General features: G+C 39.8%; 1 protein-coding gene across 2 annotated transcripts in view; it reads right to left on the bottom strand.

The window, feature by feature from the left end:
* LOC308086742 (ephrin type-A receptor 6-like) overlaps positions 1–13,513 on the bottom strand; it is a 68,662-nt gene extending 55,149 nt beyond the window's left edge. For both annotated transcript variants that reach the window (XM_080430390.1, XM_080430391.1), the window contains exons 1-2: positions 12,899–13,513; positions 5,822–5,886 (exon numbers count right to left, since the gene is read on the bottom strand). In XM_080430390.1, coding sequence (XP_080286516.1) covers positions 5,822–5,886; positions 12,899–12,974 — 141 coding nt within the window. In that variant the 5' untranslated portion in view covers positions 12,975–13,513. The remainder of the gene's footprint in view (positions 1–5,821; positions 5,887–12,898) is intronic.
* Between the last annotated feature and the right edge of the window lie 8,944 nt (positions 13,514–22,457).

Below are 22,457 nucleotides of genomic sequence, written 5' to 3'. Positions count from 1 at the left end.
TGTGGTGTTTGTCACGGGAAGCAGCTCCACAAACTCCATGACAATGGTCAAAGATGCATCAACACCACAAATAAATACTCCCAATTGAGCTAGCCTACATCAGTCATGTCTGTGTTTTCATCCATTTTAATAGAGAGGGCAGTAAATGACTTCACTTTGTTTTTCAGCTGACTGTAAAAAATCTCCTGCAAGGTTTCCAATTCTCTCTCCCTGGAGGTCTTCAGTGTAACGCTGGCACAAAGAGGTGAGATGACTTAAGTGGGACCTGCTGCCTCCATTGTTTTCCATGTATACATTGCAGCTTTGCCAGCAAGGCAGTGGCAAGAGGAGAGACAGCAGCTGCCACATACACAGATAATAGATTGTTACGGCTTGGCTCTGCTAGAGGCAAGACGTCTCCAAATGGGTCTGTCTATCCGTCTGACTGTCTGTCTGTTTGTTTTTTCGAGGGCTAATCTCGCAAAGCACTGGACCAATCAGCGCCAAGTTTCTTGTGCATGCTGTCAGTAGGCCAAGGAATTACGTTTAATTTTACAATGGACGTCAAAGGGCTGAGACCTTGCCTAAACATGGAGTTATAAAGTCATAGATGCATCATAGATTATTGACATCATATGCTGGCCAAATGAAGTCGAGAACCACATGGGCGCAACGCTGTTATGAGATGCCATCTTTTATTTACAATTTAGTTTTTAATCCCCAAATCAAAAAATGGGTCAAAAGCTAAGCTCCCCCAAAATTGTAAACAGGAATAGATACAGTATTGTACAGACAGGCAGGCAGGCAGGCAGACAGACAGACAGACAGACAGACAGACAGACAGACAGACAGACAGACAGACAGACAGACAGACAGACAGACAGACAGACAGACAGACAGACAGACAGACAGACAGACAGACAGACAGACAGACAGACAGACAGACAGACAGACAGACAGACAGACAGACAGACAGACAGACAGACAGACAGACAGACAGACAGACAGACAGACAGACAGACAGAAGATAAAGAAATCTCCATATGGGCATAAAAGGGACATAGACAGACAGATACAGAAATCTCCATATGGGCATAAAAGGGACACAGACAGATAGACTGGTAAAACGGGTACTCTGACAACGGTTACAATGGGTATTGCATAACCAGGTGGGGCATGCATTCCCAACATACATCGTTCCCGCCTTGCATCATTCCTGAGTAGGCCGAGCACCAGCCTAGTATCCCTAACTGATTATTGTGAAATCAACCCTGGAGTGGGCCTTTAAATAATACATGCAATAACATTTTTGATAAATACCTACGAGCTAAGATAATTGACATACAGTAGGACTCAATCGACAGGGATGTTTTTGGGCAACCAAAACAAACAGTGAAAACACCAAAATACAGCGAGAAGGGAATGTGTTTCTGTAGGTAAACACCACCACACTACTCCAGTGGGTGATACTGTAAGTGCTGGTATAGAGGGAAATGATTGGTAAAACATCTATTTATATATATTTTTTTTTTATATTTGTAATGTAAACACAGGGCAAGGATACATACTAGGCCATTCATGACAGATTAAACTAAATAATTATATACTCCTATAACACGTGTGTAGAGATATTGTATGATTGATGATTTGGGGCTTAAACTGGCAAGATTCTGCAAGGACGTGAAAGCATCATTACTTCCCTGTTGCTGTGAAATGAATTATTGATTTGATGTGAAGCTGTGTTGTGAAGTTGTGGTTGTGTTGTGTCTTTCCCCTCTTCAATCTGATCCACACTAGGGGGTAGAGGATGTTTCTATATTAGTCTATGGGTACCAAACACATCTTTGTGGTTCTTTATTTATTATTTCAACTGTGATGGATTTATATCTAATAAGCGATCCACAGAGGGAAGTCTTCCCCTGTAATCTTGTGTCCCAACCCAGTTTAGAAAAATATGAGATCATGGAAAATGACTGTGCACACGCCGCATATCCAGAGTGCTGCAGCGTGCCTCGTCTTCAAACCTCCCTACATATTCACGTCTCCCTACATTTTCCACTTCTGCGTTCCTTTCAGTGGCTGCCCGCATCCAATCCAAAACACCTAAGCAAATCAAGGGCATGGCATTACCTTACCTTCAGGACATGATCCACACCTGCACCCCTTCCTTCACTAAGATCAGCTAAAGATCAACTACCCTACCCCCCTCAGTCAGGACTGTAGACCAGGGCCGGATACAGAAATTATTAACTGGGGGGGCATTAATAAATGCTGGGGGGGCGGCGAAATTTTTTTTTGGGGGGCCCAAAACCATTTGGGGGGTTTTCGGGGGCCCCAAACCCCCCAAATGCGTAGGAAAATATGCATAGGAAAATATGCATTTTGGCACAGTTAGACCTATAAAAAAATGTTTTGCGAGCAGTCGGCCCGTCACAGTCCCCCCACCCCCCCCCGCTTCGGAGAGACACTAAGCGGTGCGTGTTCAGGTGGGTCTAAAATGCTGCCCACGGTGCCCACTTACAGTCTATGGTGCCCACCCAATCAAAATAAATAAATGTTACATAAATATTTTATGATAAAAAAATAAAATAAAAAAATAATATTTTTTTTTTTTTTTTTTTTTTTTACCCCAATTTTGATTGGGTGGGCAGGATGCACATTTGGGTGGGCACTGCCCACCCCTGCCCCCCCCTAGAACCGGCCCTGCTGTAGACTCACTTCCCATTTTCCCCCGCAGTTTGAAAACTCACCTCTTCAGACTCTACCTCCCTCCTCATTCCTTGTATCACCTCCTTATTGCCTATTTCGATGCAGATGCTGCTATGTTGGTTACTTATTCACATTATGGTATGTTATATACTGTTTACTTGTTACACAAATGCTATGAATGTTACTTAGATAGCATGTTGTTTAGAAAGATGCTACTTGGTTTGATGTTTACCTCTTATCCTAGTTACTTTGTAGTACTTTATTGATTTTACTCTATTTATTCTATTTACTTGACCATCTACCCTGTTGTTTGTTAACTAGGGTTCATGCCATGTACTCCGATCTTGCACTTTGTAAGAGCATCTGCTAAATGCCTAAATTGTAAATTGTGACATAACTGAAATATTCAATAGATAATATAAAAAATAATATAGCATTTCTGAGATATTAACAGAGGTGGGTAGAGTAGCCAAAAACTGTACTTAAGTAAAAGTATTAAGTAAAAGTAGAAACCAAATAATTACTTGAGGAAGAGTAAGAAAGGATCTAGTGAAAAGACTCCTTGAGTCTGTATTGTATTTGTATTGTATTGTACTGTATTGTATTGTATTGTATTGTATTGTATTGTATTGTATTGTATTGTATTGTATTGTATTGTATTGTATTACTGATGAATTGAGTACAATAGGCCACAATGGAAACAAGCCCCTGCAGGGGCTTTTTGTGTTACACTTTTAGCGTAACCTTTGACTGTACTACCTGTACTGTTAATAATCTTTGTTATAAAGTATTCAATCAATCAATCAATCAATTAATGAATTGATCAATCAATCAATCAATCAATCAATCAATCAATCAATCAACATTCACATGATCTGATTTATTGTTTAATAATCAGAACATAATTGAAATGTCTAAAATAAAAAAATAAATAAGAAATGAAACAAACAATGTTTATTAAAAAAAACTATGTAACAAGCAGAATCATTAGAACAATATTACTTTCCCAAAATGAAAAGGAGTAAAAGCAACATTTCCTTCTTCACGATATACTTGAGTAAAGGTGAAAGGTAATGTATGTTGCCATAGAAATATTCTTGTCTATGTCTAATCTATTCAAAAAGAACAACTTGCTACTGCCCACCTCTGGATATTAATAACTTTCTGAGTTAAATTAACAGTGGACATGATTTTACAGGGTACCTCATGTATTTAATAGCTACTCTGTTAAGCTCTACATTTAAAGTCAGAGCACCACAAAATGTTATTTTTTAACTACTGAAGTGTACTCATCAGTAGACCAATTCAATTTGTTCAGACTAATGAAATGTTTGGATGACTGACATCAATGACTCGACTCAAATAAAAATGAGATCTTACAGTATATGATTTCAATTCCCTTGTTCATTTTTGTGCTTGTCTTTTACTTTTGTGTAAACTGTAAAGGACATTAACTTTAAGCTTTCCAAATACAACGCATGTGCAATACAATCTTTTACTGACTGAAGTATCATTAAATGATAATGATAATATCAATTATTATTCAATGGATAGTTCAGATTTTGGGGAATTCTGCATATCACAGATCATTTATATTTTATTTCTACTTTCCCAGACTTCCTCAGTCAAACTCATAGTTCCCAACCTTTTCTGGATCTGGGCCCACTTGAGAATCTTGAAAGCGTTCGCAGCCCACCCATCTGACCACTTAACAAGTTACCGTTTATCTGACCAACTTGACGCCAGGCATATAGATGTCCCTCGGGTCATCGGAGTCGGTCGGACGGTTCTCGAGATATGTGAATAACAGACGTACGTACAGAGATTTCGTGTATTTATTATAAGATGAGCCATCCATCTTTGGAGGGACAGCGAGTGCATTTTCCGGCAGCGGCAGCTTCCGCAGAGCTGCCGCGGAGCTGCCGCGGAGCTGCCGGCGGCGCCAGCTTTGGGAGTGTGCTGCGTTTGTGTAACGCAGTCCCCACCAATATTATTTACGATTCTGTGCCTATCGGTACATAACTCGGACGGCGCTTAGTCGACTAGTAGACCATCGGCCGGTCGTCGCGGGCACTCGCGCCTGGAGGCGCTCGGGCGCGACTCCTTGGCCTCAAGGTCTACTGAGTCGGCGCGCCTCCGTCATGGTCCAAAACTATACTTTATCGGCGGAAAAAATAAGTTGACTGCCGCTCCTCCACCGGCAGTTCCGCGGCAGTTCCGCTGCTCCGCCGGCAGCTGCCGCTCCACCGCCGGCTGCCGCTCCTCCACCGGCAGTTCCGCGGCAGTTCCGCTGCACCGCCGGCAGTCACTGCCGCTCCTCCACCGGCAGTTGCGGCAGTCACTGCCGGCAACTGCCGCTCCTCCACCGGCAGTTCCGCGGCAGTTCCGCTGCCGTAAAATGCACTCGCTCCTTCTGCATCTTTGGAGAAGTTTAAAGATGTATTTTCTTGCACGCAGAGATATGAACTTGACTTTGTCTGACTCTGGGTTAGTAGGGAAAACAAAAACGGAAATTTGAGGGGAAAAAATAAAGAAAGTGACCGAATAGTGTGTTTATTACATAGATAATAGAAGTTTAAAGATGTATTTTCTTGCACGCAGAGATATGAACTTGACTTTGTCTGACTCTGGGTTAGTAGGGAAAACAAAAACGGAAATTTGAGGGGAAAAAATAAAGAAAGTGACCGAATAGTGTGTTTATTACATTACATTAAAATTACATAATAATTACATAATCCGACTCTGGTTGGGGACCTGTGTTGCATCCTTCTCTCTCTCTGCTCTCAGTTTTCCTGTCTCTGCTATCCTCAATAAAGCAAAAACTGACAAAAAAGCCAAACCACAATCCTGATTTACTTGTAGTGGCTCAGGGGTAGAGCGGATGAGGTTCCCAGTTCGATCCCGGGCTCCCCCAGAGTTAGTGTCGAAGTGTCCTTGAGCAAGACGCTGAACCCCTAATTGCTCCCGATGAGCAGGTTGGTGCCTTGCATGGTTTCCTCCGCCATCGGTGTATGAATGGGTGGGTGAATGGGTGAATGTAATGCACAATCTATGTAAAGCGATTTGGATAAAAGCGCTATATAAATGCACTATTTACCATTTTTACTTGTAGAAATATGCCATTATCACTCACCCCATTGACAGGATAGGTCCTCCAGTCTAGTTCTCCGAGGACTGTGGTAGTGTCCAACAGAACCACTAAAAGAGAGTAGTGAGAGAGAGGTTAACATAATATGATCAGAAGCACAATCAGTTTTATTCATCACATCAGAGGTTTACAAGACAAATCAGTGGGTGAAATTCTTTTTTGTGTAAGCTCCATAATTTTTTATGGCAACGCATCGATAGGTCCACAAAGCAGCAGGTATGTACATGAGGTTAGACAAAAGGTGAAAAACTATGGAGAAAAGATTGGAGAAAGAGGTTGAAGATTGAATATAAAAAGCAGAGAAATGGATATTGTAAGATAGGAAGACAGGTCAAAACTAAGTATGGAGAGCTTTTAATTTGAAATGACCAATTGCTTGGGATTGCTTGCAATTATTACGAAAAGACATGGGGTTGGGCATAATATGATAGAGGATTCCGATTTAGAAAAATGCTGAATTACGTTGAAAATAAATCTCTTTTACTTTGGATTGAAAAGATTACAGTAGGTTGGTCTTTACTCACACATTGTGCTCGTAAATATTTTTTTCGGTTCGCATATGCGAGGGAAATACTCACGCTGTAGTAATGAAATGATAAGAAATCTGCGATTGGCAGGTTCATTGTTAGGCCCTCACTTCATCATTCAGTCAGTGAGTCAGTCAGTCAGTTGCAGTCCAGCTAAAAATAGTTATAAAGCTGTCAACAAAGACCTGACTGAGCCCTCAAATACCACATATGGAATAACAGCTCTTCAGTAAATGCAGGACAGCTCTATCAGTGCATGAGCAGCTTGACATCAAGGTGAATACTGAAGTAGTGGAGTATTCTGTGCTTCACAACGATAAACTACATGCATTAAGGGGGGAACCTTTAATCTTTCAAAATGCTGAAAAACAAAATCACAGGAACTTTAAAGCACCTTTGGAAATAAATAAATAAAATAAAATGTCCACGAAAATTAATTCATAAAAGAAAAAAAATAAGAAGGAAAATAACAGCTGTCTAGTGTCTAATAAGCTTGACCTCACCTCTGACAACACTTTAACAGAGCTGGCTACAAACGTGGAAATTATGTTTCAGGCATTTTACAGTGAATCCCACTTCAAACCATAAGTATCCACTACATGCTGCATTCAAGTGTGTCCACATCTGGTCTGTGTCTCAGTGGATGTGCATGTTTATGTACGTGCACATTCGTGTGCATTTTGTTTTGTACAAGACCCATACCTAGATCTCATTCTCTGCACCCTGGTCAGAAGAGAGCCAGCCCGCCTGAGCCAATTTTATATGATGAATGTGCAATTTCCTTTGTCTCCGCACACCCAGTTAATTACAATCTCCACCAATAAAAGGGGGTCCCACTTCAGTAGCCCACGTTATAGATCAGAGCTGTGTCCTCAAGACAGCCTGTCATTCAAGCCTATGGTGGTCTGCTCCAATGCTTAATTTATACACAATTGAACAACAGCGTCACACTACAAGCTCTCAAGGTGCCGTGTCGCATTGCGTTGTGCACTTGCAGATCTGATCATTTCGGCACGACACCAGCAAGGTATAAAATCAGGCTTCATGGTCCTTCTTTCTGTTTTGAATACAAGTTTTGCAAAGAGGCAAAACAGATACGCTTAAAGGTAGTGTGAGTGATATTTTGTGGTTGAAACTAAATTATTATTTTGGTTGTTAAAAAGTTAAATCTCTATATTCTGATAGTAATCAGAAGCAGGGTCTCTCCAGCTCTTAAAAAAAAAAAAAAGAATCAGGTGGCTTGCCAATTTCATCCAATCAGGAGAGAGTGCCCATTTATCTGCTTCGATCTTATAGTCTTCCCGTTCCAATTTTGTCAGCTCATTCCTGTGTCATCACTTCCAATTTACGTTGTTTATCTTGCATCCTGTATGAGTTCTCTCTCCTGATTGGATCAAATTGGTATCCTGACCTAGAAATGTATTTTCTGTTTACTAGAGAGCTGGAAAGACGAGAGGAGACCCTTGTCAGTGAACAACCACTCTATAGCAATGATTACTATCAGAATACAGAGACATTCCGAAACAAATTAAAACCTACGCCTTTATGTGGAACCACAGGTACACACTGTTCATTTTAATTATTTTACAGTTTACTACTTCAATATTTGCAGTAATGTCATCAGGCCTTTTCATAACCTGCTGGTAATTAAGGAGTGAATTGTAATACAACTGGCTTTTTGATTGATTGATTGATTGCATACTTTGTTAACAAGCTTGTTAACAGTACATGTAGTACTGGTAGTCAAAGGTTATTATACTAAAAGAATAACACAGAAAGCCCCAGGGAGCTTGTTTCCATTCCTTGATTCTCTTGTTGATTGATTTGTAATACGATAAGAAGCAGACTGAAAGAGATCGAAAGGGGGGAAATTATGCATATTATGTGCATATTAATAAACATTTCAAACAGTACACATGATTTGGGGTGTCCGGTGGCCTAGCTGTCCAGGTGCATACCACATTAACTGGTAATCCAGCATGACAGCGTGTCGCGGGTTCGACTCCCGTTCCCGACGACCTTTTATGTCTCCCCCCTTCTCCCTCCCCATTTCCTGTCCAAATAAAGGCATAAAAGCCCAAAGAAATATCTTTAAGTACACATGATTTCATGTAATATGCCGGATTTAGCTAGAAGCTCATTTCCATCCGTGGTCCCACATACATACATGTCTCTGTGAACACACACGCATGCACGCAGGCACAATATGATAAAGTTAGACAATAATTCAATTCCAGCAACTATAGTATCTTCGGAGGCAGGGAATATGACCCAAAGCTGCACACTTCAATATGATGTACAGCGCTCATTTAATTATTAAACACACACACACACACACACACACACACACACACACACACACACACACACACACACACACACACACACACACACACACACACACACACACACACACACACCAATGGAAACAAGTCCCAGACCCAGGACTTTTTTGTGTAATCCATTTAGCTCAAGTGTGTTACTGTACTTCCGTGCTGCTGTTTACATTTTCGTCTAATAAAGTATTCAATCAATCAACACACACACACACACACACACACACACACACACACACACACACACACACACACACACACACACACACACACACACACACACACACACACACACACACACACACACACACACACACAGAGAGAGAAAGATTGAGAAGAGCACTTTCATTGTTACACCAAACCTTACTGTTTCCGTCTATACTGACCAAACCTTACTGTTTCCGTCTATACTGTACATCTATTTTGTCAGGACAAATACAATCCTGACTGTATTATTTTGTTCATGGTGAGGTCTCACACCTTGGTATGGGACATTAGTACTATTTTGCAGTGATCTACTGCTGTAGGTGATAGCCATTTCAGAAGCCAGATGTTTATTGTTTAGTGGAAATGTACAATGGAGGTTTGTCACAAAACGTATATATGTGTTGCATTTTTCGTTTGAAAATCAGTAGTAGAGACATGACCACAAAGGATAAATAATGATATGGATGAGTGGTGTAAAGCCATCATGGTAGAGAGTGTTGTTATTCATCAACATTGATTTCTACGGAGCTACGTTTTTCTACACTTACTGGCGTTCTTTATTGTCAGTCAGCTGCCCCATTTGATCATTTGCAGCCTACACAATGCTGCTACTCATGAAAGCACAATGCACACTTAAACACCACTTTCTCCTTTGGTGTTTTATAGTCACAACACATGTTACAATTGACTCATTCTAAATTGTATCTAAAGAAAATTGGCCATGGAAAAAATGCAAGGTGTAATATATTCAATATATCACCTGTAAGGTGATAATTAACCACTGTCCAAATTTAGACAAATTTGAAATATAGCATATTGTATAGAGATAATATATATTTGACTGAGATCCTACAGAAATTCAAGCATTTGTGCCCTTCCGCTGCAATAATGTTTTGACTTCACCAGGCCAATGTATGTTTATAAATAATTAAAAGGGTCATTATATTCTATATGAGATAATAGCCACACTAAAAAACAGAATGGCTATCACAGTTTACAGAGAGGTGGACAGAATCTGCCTGTGAACTACAGTGTATTCTCAGGACAAATCAGGAACCAGGGATGTCTATAGAACGTTGGTTCTCAAAGTGGGGTCCGGGGACCCCCAGGGGTCCTTGGGGGGGTACCAGGGGGTCCCAAGCAAAATTTCTTAATATAGCGTCACAATCTTTTTTACGCACTTTAAACATATTTTATACTTTGGCTGTTCATAGTGCGGCACTCGATCTGCTATTTTTGAAAGATTCCTGGCACAAAATCTTTTTGAGATGGGAGGTCCGCAGACCAAATACATATCATTTTGGGGGTCCTTGACATGAAAAAGTTTAAGAACCACTGCTATAGAATACGTACAGCACGAAGGCGTTCTACATTAAAGTGTCTGCCAGAAGTAAGCCGTGCCGGAAGGCCTGTTGAGATGACTTGCATGTGAATTCTTCCAACAGTGAACAATAATGACGCATACAGTAAACGATCAACAAAAAACTATGTCGAATTTAATAAATACAACTATCTCATTCTCTCTATGTCTGTCTCTCCTTCAAGGACACCAACACAAAAGTGTCTCAAGTGTTTACCTTGACCTGGGTAAATCGTCACCTATCCAACTACAGGTGGGTAAAACTGACTTTTCATCTACAATACTATGTACTACTTGGTACTTGACAGTGTAGAAGGTGTGCATGGTTGTTAGGCTAGAGCTAGACGCATTATGCACACACAATAAGCAATAAGCTTGTATATAGTGAAATAATTCAAGCATATGGTATTTTGATGCTTAAATGAAGGGCATGTGAGACAATAGATTACACTTAATACCATTTTAAGCTTTTAGGAAAAGTACTACACCTAATATTGTAATCTAAATGTTAGTCTAATTAGTAAAATATTATGTTATATAAAGGCTATATGAAGTGTAATAGGTTACTTCTAGAGTGTAAACAGGTTTCATCACAAATGTAACTTTAGTACAGGTATGATTCCCTCTCTTGGCATTGGCTTTCATTCTGCCATCATGCTACTATTCTGTGTAAAGCATAATGCATAGGCTACACACACACACACACACACACACACACACACACACACACACACACACACACACACACACACACACACACACACACAGAGATCATTTGAAAAAGGTGACATTTGGAATGTGAAGGGGTTATAGCCCTTTTTAAAATGTGTGAGACATGTCATTTTGAAAGGTATTTTAAACTGACTAGAGCAAACAATTGACAATGAAAATGTCAAGAGATTTTACAGTTGGATGTCAACTGCTTAATTAACACTTGCATGTGTGTGTGTGTGTGTGTGTGTGTGTGTGTGTGTGTGTGTGTGTGTGTGTGTGTGTGTGTGTGTGTGTGTGTGTGTGTGTGTGTGTGTGTGTGTGTGTGTGTGTGTGTGTGCATGAGCAAGGGAGCATACTCTGAAAGCTTGCTCATTGCTTACTTTTACTAATGATCTGAAAGTGAAGTAGAGGAATGGTGGTAAATATCAAAATATAATGCTGAACTCTGTCTCAACCACCTTTCTTGCCATCTAGCCCTCATAGCCTACCAGATATATTGATGAACAATGCTTGAAGAAGGCTACTAGTACTTGTGAAAAATAGCCTTAGTTTTTTGTTTTGTTTTCTGTAGCATTTGTTCCAAGATACTTTATGAATGACTGAAGAGAGGGAGTTAACACACGCACAGAAACCATACTAAAACCATTTTTTAATTATCAAATTTAATTGATAGGTAGGGTAAGTGACATTTTTTGGTTAAAACAAATGTTTTTTGTTAAAAGGTAAAAGCACTATATTCTAATAGTCATCATTGCTGTAAAGATTGTTTGTTCAGTAACAGGAGTCTCTACTCTCTCCAGGTGACAACATTTCAGCCAATCAGGAAAGAGTACCCATTTATCAGCTTCATTTTTTATAGTGTTCCAGTTCACATTTTGTCTGCTCATTTCTTTGTGTCATCACTTCCACATTCACTTATTTAATCTGTATCCTGACTCATGAGTTCTCTCTCCTGATTGGATCAAATTGGTATCCCAACCTGAAAATGCATGTTCTGTTTAATAAAGAGCTGGAGAGACTCCTGTTACTGAACTAACAATCTATAGCAATGAGTAGCCTTAGCCTACTATGAGAATATAGAGCTATTTAATACATATTGTAACCAAAGAAAATCACTTACCCTACCTTTAATCTGGAATAATCTATAGGATAGGCTACTACTTTTCTTGAACTGCCTATACTGTAGGCTATCAATGCACTGCATGGTTATTCATCCAGGTATATCTCTCTGCAATCTCAGGTGAACTGGTAGGCGGTAGCTACTGGATAGACATGGAGAATGGAAGTTGACAGTTCTATTGCTGCGTTGGGAAGGATAGTTGGCAGGTATTTCCAGTGGTGGAAAGTAACAAAGTACATCTACTTAAGTACTGTACTTATGTACAGTTTTGAGGTATTTGTACTTTACTGGAGAACTTCCAATTTTCAGTACTTTTACTTTTACTCCACTAGCCTACATCTCAGAGGCAAATATTATACTTTTACTCCACTACAATTATTTCAAAACGTTAGTTACTAGTTACTGTAGGTTACTGTTCATTTGGATTATTATTACAAAACATACATTAACCACTTCAGCCCTATAGGGCCATACATTTCGGCCATTTGAAAATAGCAGATCTACAAGCTCACAACAGATCTGCTATTTTCAAACGATTTTTATACATTTTATACATTTGAAAACTTATAACAATGACTACTTTCCACTTTTGGTACTATTACGATACATTGCAGTATTGATACTTTTACTCAAGTAAAACCTTTGAGTACTTTTTCCACCACTGATTTCTGCTTATGAGACCAGACTGTGTTATGTTACAGATAGCCTTAAGCTTCAAACTACTGCAAACTATATAAAATCGAACTAGTGTCACTTTGTATCGCTACAGGCTGTGTGTTCTATGCCCTTGAAACTCACCTTGGTTTGTGATACCTGGGTCCGACAGGATACTTTTAATTAAAAAGAAAAACACATAATAATTTCCACTCGACATGATTGAATCGAAGGTCCAGCGAGTCAATGTTGAAGAAGTCTAATGCTGGACAGATGATCCCCAAACTATAAAGAAGATTATGTGTTGAAAACAGGCTTCTGTAGCTTCCTTCATCCAAGCGATACTGTGGAATCCTTAGAAGTTGGTTCTCCATCGTTCTTCATCATCATCATCATCTCGATCCCCGCCATGAGGAGACGAAGGAGACTGGAACGGCAGGAACGCCGAGCCATTGCGCACACGACCGGTGATCTATAAGATCTATAGATCTGTGCCTCTGTCTGCCTCTGTATGATCAGGAACAAGTTGAAGATAGATCGGCGTGCACCCTGTACCAAGAATGTACTTAAATCTTAAATTACTCTGCCCGATACACGCAGATCAGGTACGATGTTGTTGGTGAACCGTCGCGTCGCATGTAACCGACTCTCCAAAAACTGTAAGTGAACTTCGCTGATGCATCCAGTGTGTGTGTGTGGATTGTCTACCTACAGGCTACAGACACTTCTCTCTCCGGATATGACTGATCTTGCCCAAAGATTCCTCGAGTCGGCTTTAGGTTCAAACCAGTGCGCGCCTGTCTCTGTCTCTCTATCTCTAGTTCTGTCTCTGTCTCTAGTTCTATCTCTATCTCTCGGTCTCCCTCCTCTGTTCCTGGTGCGCTTCAGAAAAAACACAAGTGCTCTGCGCAGATTGCACAGATTTATGTTTTTCACTCGCTGAAACTGGAGATTTATTTTTTTTATAAATAAATACAAATATATTCACACACACGCACACACACGCACGCGCGCACGCGCACGCACACACACACACACACACACACACACACACACACACACACACACACACACACACACACACACACACACACACACATATATATATATATATATATATATATAATTTTGATCACTTTATTATATCACTTTGATCATTTGCACAGCATGCTGTGAGCGGCACATTGCTTTAGATCACAAGATTGTGGCAGTATGTCTGCTAAAGAGATAAAGATGATTTTTTATTCATTTATGAATTTTTAACAAGCTTTTATTGCTTAGTCAACGCAGTGTGTGTGTGTGTGTGTGTGTGTGTGTGTGTGTGTGTGTGTGTGTGTGTGTGTAGGGAGGTAGAGAGAGATGGAGAGAGGAGAGGGATGGATAGAACCATTAAAGAGGCTGGCTAAAGCAGTGGACTGTCTTGACTGGGTGGCATTGAAATGATTAACAGAAATGTAAGGTCATTTTTTCCAGCTCAGGTTCCTTATAGTCATGTAGACCTTTATACAGAGCATGACTATATGAATGACTTAGTGTTGTCAAATTTCACACATTTGTCATTGTCAATAAAGATAACAAAAGCATGATGCATAATGATGCAGCTTATACTGTCTAGTTTTGAAAATCTAATTTCAACAAATCATTAGGGCTGATAAAAAATAAAGAAAGAGTGGCAAGTCTATCTATCTATATCTAGGCCTATCTATCTATCTATCTATCTATCTATCTATCTATCTATCTATCTATCTATCTATCTATCTATCTATCTATCTATCTATCTAGTATCTACAGTATATGTCTATCTATCTAGAGTATCTTACTATACTGCCCCTATTAATTGTTTGCAAGTGAACGTCTTTGTGTACATACAGTATGTCATGTTAAGTTCCATAAGTCACTCTGCAGTGGGTGCAATGCTCATTGGTAATGAAGCAGCAGGAAATCGTTGAAAAGTAATTGTGAGCTGGTCACAGGGATAAAAGCAGCAGCAGGAGGACAAAGTGATCCTGACATAGAGACAGTTTGTGCCCTGCGAGGCACACACCCCTGCCTGTCTTATCTAATGGCCTGTGAACTCCGATCTGCAACACAATTGTGGGCATGACAGAGTGTTAATACCAGCCCAGTGGGATCCTCAGTCGGACAGCTTATAATCAGTGGTGGAAGAAGTACTCACATTTTTTACTTGAGTAAAAGTATCAATACTGCAATGTAGAAATACTCTAATCTGGTATTAAACATTTACTTGAGTAAAGGTACAAAAGTATTGGTGTCAAAATGTACTCATTATGCAGAAGGTCCCATTTTTTTTTTGTATAAAATGTATTAAAATCTTTTGAAAATAGCAGATCTATGCAACGCATTGTGAGCTTGTTGATCGGCGATTTTCAAATGGCCAAAATGTATAGCCTATACTGTAGGGCTGAAGTGGATAATGTATGTTTTGTAACAAAGTAACTAGTAACTAAAGTTTTCAAATTATTGTAGTGGAGATTTTTTTTATACAATATTTGCCTCTGAGATGTAGTGGAATAGAAGTAGTAAAAGTACTGAAAATGTAAACTACTCCAGTAAAGTAAAAATAACTCAAAATTGTATTTAAGTACAGTACTTGAGTAAATGTACTTAGTTACTTTCCACCATTGCTTATAATGACCACCAGGCCAATGACCAAGGTCACAGCTCAGCTGTCGGATACAGCTAGTACTTTATTAATCTCTCAAGAACAAATCAGAGGTTCCCAGATTGGTACTTTTTAGGCTCCTTTTGACTATAAGAACTAAATGAACCGTGCAGTGAAACGTATTTCACAGGTTCTGGATTTGCAAAGTAATAGAAAATGAATGAACTAACCAGTCTAATTTATTTGCTTCTTGAGTGGACAAAAAGTTAGTGGCAAACACTGGCAAACCTCCTTATATTCATCTTAGCTATTTTGTCATTGTACATCTGTATCCCTATATTTGTTTAATTTAATTTAAATTTAAAAAACGAGAAAAATAATTAATTGATGGAAATACTACATGTTTGCATCACACGTGTTTGTTTTCTGTCACCACACAATGTGACAAGTATTTCAGCACCACGGACAGCGGAAAGGTGACAAGTCTCTTGCAAACCTTGCAACACTGTCATACAAACAAAGCCGGCCACACCACTGGTTTGGTTTTGCACATTATGTATGATGATGTAGTTGTTCAGTTCAGTACCTCTTCCATAGTGATATTGCTTTATTTTTTCCAATGCCATTAATCACTTTACTTTGACTTTTTCCATTGGCTTCAGTCTACGCAGGTGTGAGACATATAACAATTAAGGGGCTATTTTTACTAATAATGTTAGACAATGTACTTGGAAGAGCCAGTATTCCATCATTAATCATTCACAAACATTCACTCAATTTTATTAATTTTAGAACACAACACAATGTTATTACTGCTTCAAGTCACCAAGGACCAATTATGTTCCCTAATTAGTTGCCTAGTGTATGTCACATTTCATTACTTCTACCCTTTGCTAGAACTGATATTGCAAAACATGCTGCTCTATATTGAATAATTACACCAGAGTAACTCATTACAATACAAATGAACATTTGTAACCTTTTATTCCCTTGTGCCCTCTAGCACTATTGTTTGATTAAAGCTTGTGCTTGGTATTAGGGAGGTTATGAATGTTGGATGACAGTGATAATGCTTAAATCATGGAGGAAACTTCAGGGCCGCTGGGGTCATTTAATTACCTAGTATGAGGTTGTTGTAGTGATAAGGCTATAAGACCTCTTAATTTTGTCATTCAACAAAAAATGTGGGAATGTGAAATTACTGATTTGGGTAATACACTAGCACAAGCCTTGTGCTGATGTATTTAGCACAAGGTGCTAATGTATTTAGCACAAGTCTAAATACAAGGATAAACTTACCTTGTATTTAGCAGACGAAATTGAACTGGAACACTACAAAATTGAAGCTGATATGGGTACTCTCTCCTGATTTGCTGAAATGGGTAATCGATATTTTTTTTTTTTTAAATAAGTGTTAAATAGCTCTATATTCTGATAGTTCTCATTGCTGTAGAGTGTTGGTTCAGGGATCTCTATGTCTCTCCAGCTCTTTATTAAACAGAAAATGCATTTTCAGGCCTGAATACCACTTTTAAGAGAAAGAACTCACACAGATATAGATTAAACAAGTGAAATTGGAAGTGATGATACAAAGAAATGAGCAGAAACAAATTTGACCTGGAACAGTACAAAATTGAAGCTGATAAATGGCTACTCTCTCCTGATTGGCAGAAATGGGCAACCCACCTGAAAAATTATTTTCTGTTTATTAAAGAGCTGTTTAGAGTTTAGATGGCTGGCCAAAGAAAGGATCAGCTGCTTGGACCATGTGCTTATAAGGAGCTGATTGAGTAATTGCACTGCACCATGTCCCCTGTGCATATGGGGGGGGGGGGGGGCAGGGGTTTATGAGTTTGAATTCATTATTAAGACTTTGAAGAAATGTATTTTGATATTTCAGTTTCATGGTATTTTCTTTAGTTAATATGAGTTAGTGCTGTAGTGGATTATATGTTGTAGTTATTTGTAGTCTGTTTAAATGTTGATTCTTTGTCCATTCCCCTTTGTGTCAAGAGTGGACTGATCACCCACTGTATATGTTCCCCTCATGTCTCAATTTGGTTAAGGTCAGTCTTGATGTTATGTTCAGTTTTTTTTTGTCCTCATTAGTTTTGGGCCTAGAATTAATGTCTGTCATTTTTTTTTGTTAAATCGGCCTTTTGGTGGCGCTATATTAGGCCAATGTGAAAAGGGTGGCATTTATTCTTCGGCCAAATGGGAATCGGACGCTGCGTTCATGATTTGAGGCATTTTGTTCAAAACGAGCCACTCCTGCAAACTTTAGATGCCAATCTTAGCCAATCAGGATGGAATATGAAAGATCGGACAGATCCTTGTTGATCACTATAGAGATAATGTGTACCGAAAATCTGTAGGAGTAATATAAAAACATTTGTTTGCAAAAATCGGCCTCCTGGTGGCGCTGTAAAAGGCTGATGTGAAAATTGCAGGGCAGAGGTTTTTCCTTATAATAATAATAATAATTTCATAGTTGTAAAACATTAAAATGTAATAATTTATTATACTGACTGCCTGTTGGGAGCAGCTGGGGGATGCACACTCTGGCTGTCACCAACCTGACAGAGGCCAGTTTGTAGGGAAGGTGCTGCGCTGCCGTTGAATTATAATGGAGTCACCAAAGTTTTCCCAAGCCCTGCCAGGAAAAGTCTCCTCATCTCATCTGATTCTTGGTTGATACCTGGTTGATTACTGTACACACCAGTGGCTCAGGTGGCAGGGTAAGATTCCTGGTTCGATCCCTTCGGTCTTTAATTGATAGTTTACAGTAGAAGGACAGGAAACAGGGAGAGAGAGAGATGGAGAGAGACATGCAGAAAAGATCATCGTGAACGGGACTCGAACCCACGATGCACTGTCAGGCTACTTTTGCCACCATTTTTTTTTAATGCGCAAACACATCCAGGTTGTGGAATATTTAATTTGTTGACTTTTACACAAGCATGCAATGTTGTACATGAATAAAAATAAAATAACAACGCATGAAATATGAAAAAGTGCATGAAAGTGCAACTCCCGTTTTATTGCTCCCGTTTTATTGCAGTCAAGGATATGTGTTCTACTGGCAGGACCCACATGGATGTGTGTGTGTATGTGTGTGTGCGTGTGCGTGTGCGTGTGCGTGTGCGTGTGCGTGTGTGTGTGATAATATATGTTGACTCTCGTCTTTTCTTTTTGAACCTTATGCTCTCTCCTTCAATAGTACATTTCTGATCTTGTGCTACATCATGAACAATCCAGCTCCCTCAGCTCATGAAATTGAGTTGAATTGAAAATGTCAAGCAAACACTACTTTCAAAAAAATCATGAATACTGTATAGTGTTTTTCATCTGATTGCTGCAAGACAAATTATGTTTCCTCCACAATAGGCTTTTGAACCTATGACATTTTCTTTTAGGATTTTGAAGTCTAATCGACACCTGTGGTGTGCTTGCGGACACTGAGTCGCCTTGAGTGGGCGATTTTGTATGATGTATGACGAAGATTTCTATGGTGTGGCACCAAAGGGGCCAGACGTCTAGAATTGTGTGTGTGTGCGTGTGCGTGTGTGTGTGTGTGTGTGTGTGTGTGTGTGTGTGTGTGTGTGTGAGAGAGAGAGAGAGAGAGAGAGAGAGAGAGAGAGAGAGAGAGAGAGAGAGAGAGAGAGAGAGAGAGAGAGAGAGAGAGAGAGAGAGAGAGAGAGAGAGTTTTCCATCTACTGGATATAGTCTTACCCATTAATTTAGTAAGTAAGTAAGTAAAGGTGTAACAACATTTCAATAGTGGGGCGGAAATCATAAGGTCTAGGCTATGGGATGAAAACACAATAATTGTGATTTGTGATTAAGTTGTAAGCTTGAAGTACACTAACCCAGCGGCGGACTGGCCATTTGGCGTACCGGGCAAATGCCCGGTGTGCCGCTGGGCCAGTGGGCCACTGGGCCACCCAAAAAAAAAAAATCAAAAATCAAAAATCAAATATTTTTGCTCCCGTTTTAGGATTATTACGGTCATTTCAGGGTCGCGTGGCCCAATTATTAGTTACGTTAATGTTTGGGCTGGGATGCTTTCCAGCAGGGGCCTCAGTGCGGCTGCAGAGTTCATGTGCAGGGCTGGGCTGAAACAGTGAAACGCTCCCCCCCCCCCCCGCCGTTGACAAAACGGTCCGGGGGGTGGTGGGCCGGTCCGGACCAAAATGCCAGGGCTGAATTTTGGTCCCAGTCCGGCCCTGCACTAACCCTAACCCTCTTTGGGTGTATGCAAGGTTTAACATTGAGTTGCCTTCTCTAAAAGCATGGATCAAAGTAGAACATCCAGAAAGCTGAAAGACCATGTTCCAGGTAGACTTGGAACAGCTTCATGATGAGGGTGAATGAGGAATTCTCAAAAAGCTCTGTGAATGACGCCTGATGAACATCATGCTGGAAGCTATAAAATGCTCCTCAGGGCTTCTTCCAGGAGGTGAACCTCTGTTGTGTGTTTGCCCTTTAACCAGAGAAGGAAGCCTTTCCAGGCAAGCTTCATCAATGCTTGCTATGTTTGCTATGCTGCTATGTTTACTTTCTGCCTTCTATCACATCAACTACTGACCCTTACGCAATAACACAAGACTCCACACAATGGTCCCTCAACCACCCTGCATCTTGGAATCAATTCCCTTTACGGAAAGTAGATTGCAAATGGCGTGGAACTCCTCCATCCCGATTTTTTTTAACTTGTCATAGTTTCTGCACAGTAGAAATATAAAATTTGATAATGAAAGTCAATGGGGCTCTGAACAGGCTAAAACCTTGCACAAATTTGGAGTCAAACATATTTATTGTTATCCAGTGGCTTTAGGGGCTGAGCCTGAGCCCTGTTCCTTGATAACCTTTGAGAAGCTTAGATACTGTATTTTGCTTTTTCAAAGCTTTTTTTTTAAAACACCCTCCTAGCCTAACCAAATCATGAATGCATAAACTGCAAGTATTTGTATTTGTTTTATAAACCTGTGGTGTAGGCTGCATGCATTTCCTTGGTTTTGGACATCTCAAATATGTTAGGACAATTGAACACATAAAGATTAATCTAGCTACTTTAGCATTCGGAATAAGTCCTATATCCCTAGACTTGCATTACATTATGAACCCTTGAGAAGTCTCTTCTGGGACTGGTTCCACTAACTGTTCCCAGAGTTAAAACAAGACATGGTGAGGCAGCATAACTTATTATACTGTACCACACATAGTCGGAACAAACCTCCAGAGGATCTGAGGCATGCTGCAACTCTGACTAAGAAAAGATTTCAGGTTATTCATTTCAGTGTGTATACCCGTTTTCTTTTGATCTTCTTTTATCATTATTTTGTTTATTTGTTTTGGCATTTTTATGCTTTATTCAAGATAGGTCAGCGTATAGAGAGACTATAGAGAGGAGAGACATGCAAGAAAAGCAGGGGTCAGATTCAAATCCGGGTCCTCGCAAGGAGTAGAAATTAATGTAGAAATTCAAATGAGTTCTTGACATAGTAGGGACTTATTGATGTAAGATCATTTTAATGGAGAATTAGCAGTAAAAAGCTTTATTTTAGGAAACAGGAAATGAAAACTTTAAGTATTTTATTTACAGATAACAGGTTAATACTGTTAAAATCCCACCATAAACAGCAATTGTTCTAGCTCCTAAGGTTGCTAGACATGCTAAAATAATTTCATTTTTGCAGATGTACTTGTGTGACTACAGTATACAAGCAAATCCCAAGTCATGCATTGTTAGCTTGTGGATCTGTTCTTTTCGGCAAGTTACACCGTTGTGTAATGAGTATGACCACAGTAGCCTACACGATAGACAACAAAAGCATTTCCATTGAACACAATGGCAATACACTGAGCAAAAACGGAAGGGTGTTTTAGATGCACTTAGATGCACACAAACTGTAGTGAACTGTTAAGTCCACCTCATTATTTTAAACAATGAGTAAAGTAAATGGAATAGGTTAATTAACACAAACAAATTATCATTATGATTCTTGGATTGCTTAATTATCGAACACAATGTTAGAGAACAGAGTTGCACTATTGGTCACACCTTGTGGGTCGATTATAACAGTGGTTTTCAACCTTTTCAGACAGTGACCCCCAAAATAATCATATTTGAACTGGGAACCCCCCACCCTGATAAGCACTTGGAATGTAGGAGTTGAGGCATTCAATTTAGTTTGACTCGGTTCCACAGATAAATATTGTGAAAATAGCCGTTCTACAAGCGTCGTCTATTTTCACAATTTTCACAACTTTTACCTTGTTTGAACAGTTTTTATAGTATAGTTTGCTGATTAATTTTGATGCGGTAATGGTCTTTTACTTAGCTTTTTTTTATAGGTATTAAAATTGTCCCGACCCACAGGTTGAGAACCATGGATTATAACACTCTTGTTAGTGTAAAGGTACACTGAGGATTTGACTGCAGAACGAGTTCAAGCCAAGGCACTGCACGTGAATGGCATGTGAAATAATGATTCTTCAGTTAGAGTATCGCTACTCTCTGCTTTCCTATTTACAGTATCCTGCCCTCATTCACTCAACTTCTTGGCTAGAATATGTTTCTCTCTTCTCTGTTTTATTCTCCATGACCCTTTTTCAGCCTTGTCATTCACTCTTCCAGCAACTCTGTAACCAACCATTCAGGCCTTCTTTATAAGCGGGTCTAGAGGCTATTCTGTGTTGAACATTACCACACAATCTCCCTCAAATCCTCCTCAGCTCTCCTAACCCCTCCTTACTCCTTCACCTCCAACCATCGCTTCCTTCCACCTGCTGGGTCTCTCTCTGTCTCTCTCTCTCTCTCTCTCTCTCTCTCTCTCTCTCTCTCTCTTCTCTGAATATTTCATGGTTTGGTGGCAAGTGCTAAGGTGAGGAGCTTTCCTCAGCCTGAGCTTGCGCAGCACAAATATTTACTCCCTTAGCTGAGCTTAGTTGAGTGGTACAACTGTGTGTGTGTGTGTGTGTGTGTGTGTGTGTGTGTGTGTGTGTGTGTGTGTGTGTGTGTGTGTGTGTGTGTGTGTGTGTGTGTGTGTGTGTGTGTGTGTGTGTGTGTGTGTTGTC

This window comes from Gymnoscopelus braueri (assembly GCF_963280865.1).
Source record: "Gymnoscopelus braueri genome assembly, chromosome: 1".
NCBI lineage: Eukaryota > Metazoa > Chordata > Actinopteri > Myctophiformes > Myctophidae > Gymnoscopelus > Gymnoscopelus braueri.
The sequence above is the reverse complement of the archived record's forward strand: the minus strand, read 5'-3'. Positions and strand labels throughout refer to the sequence as shown.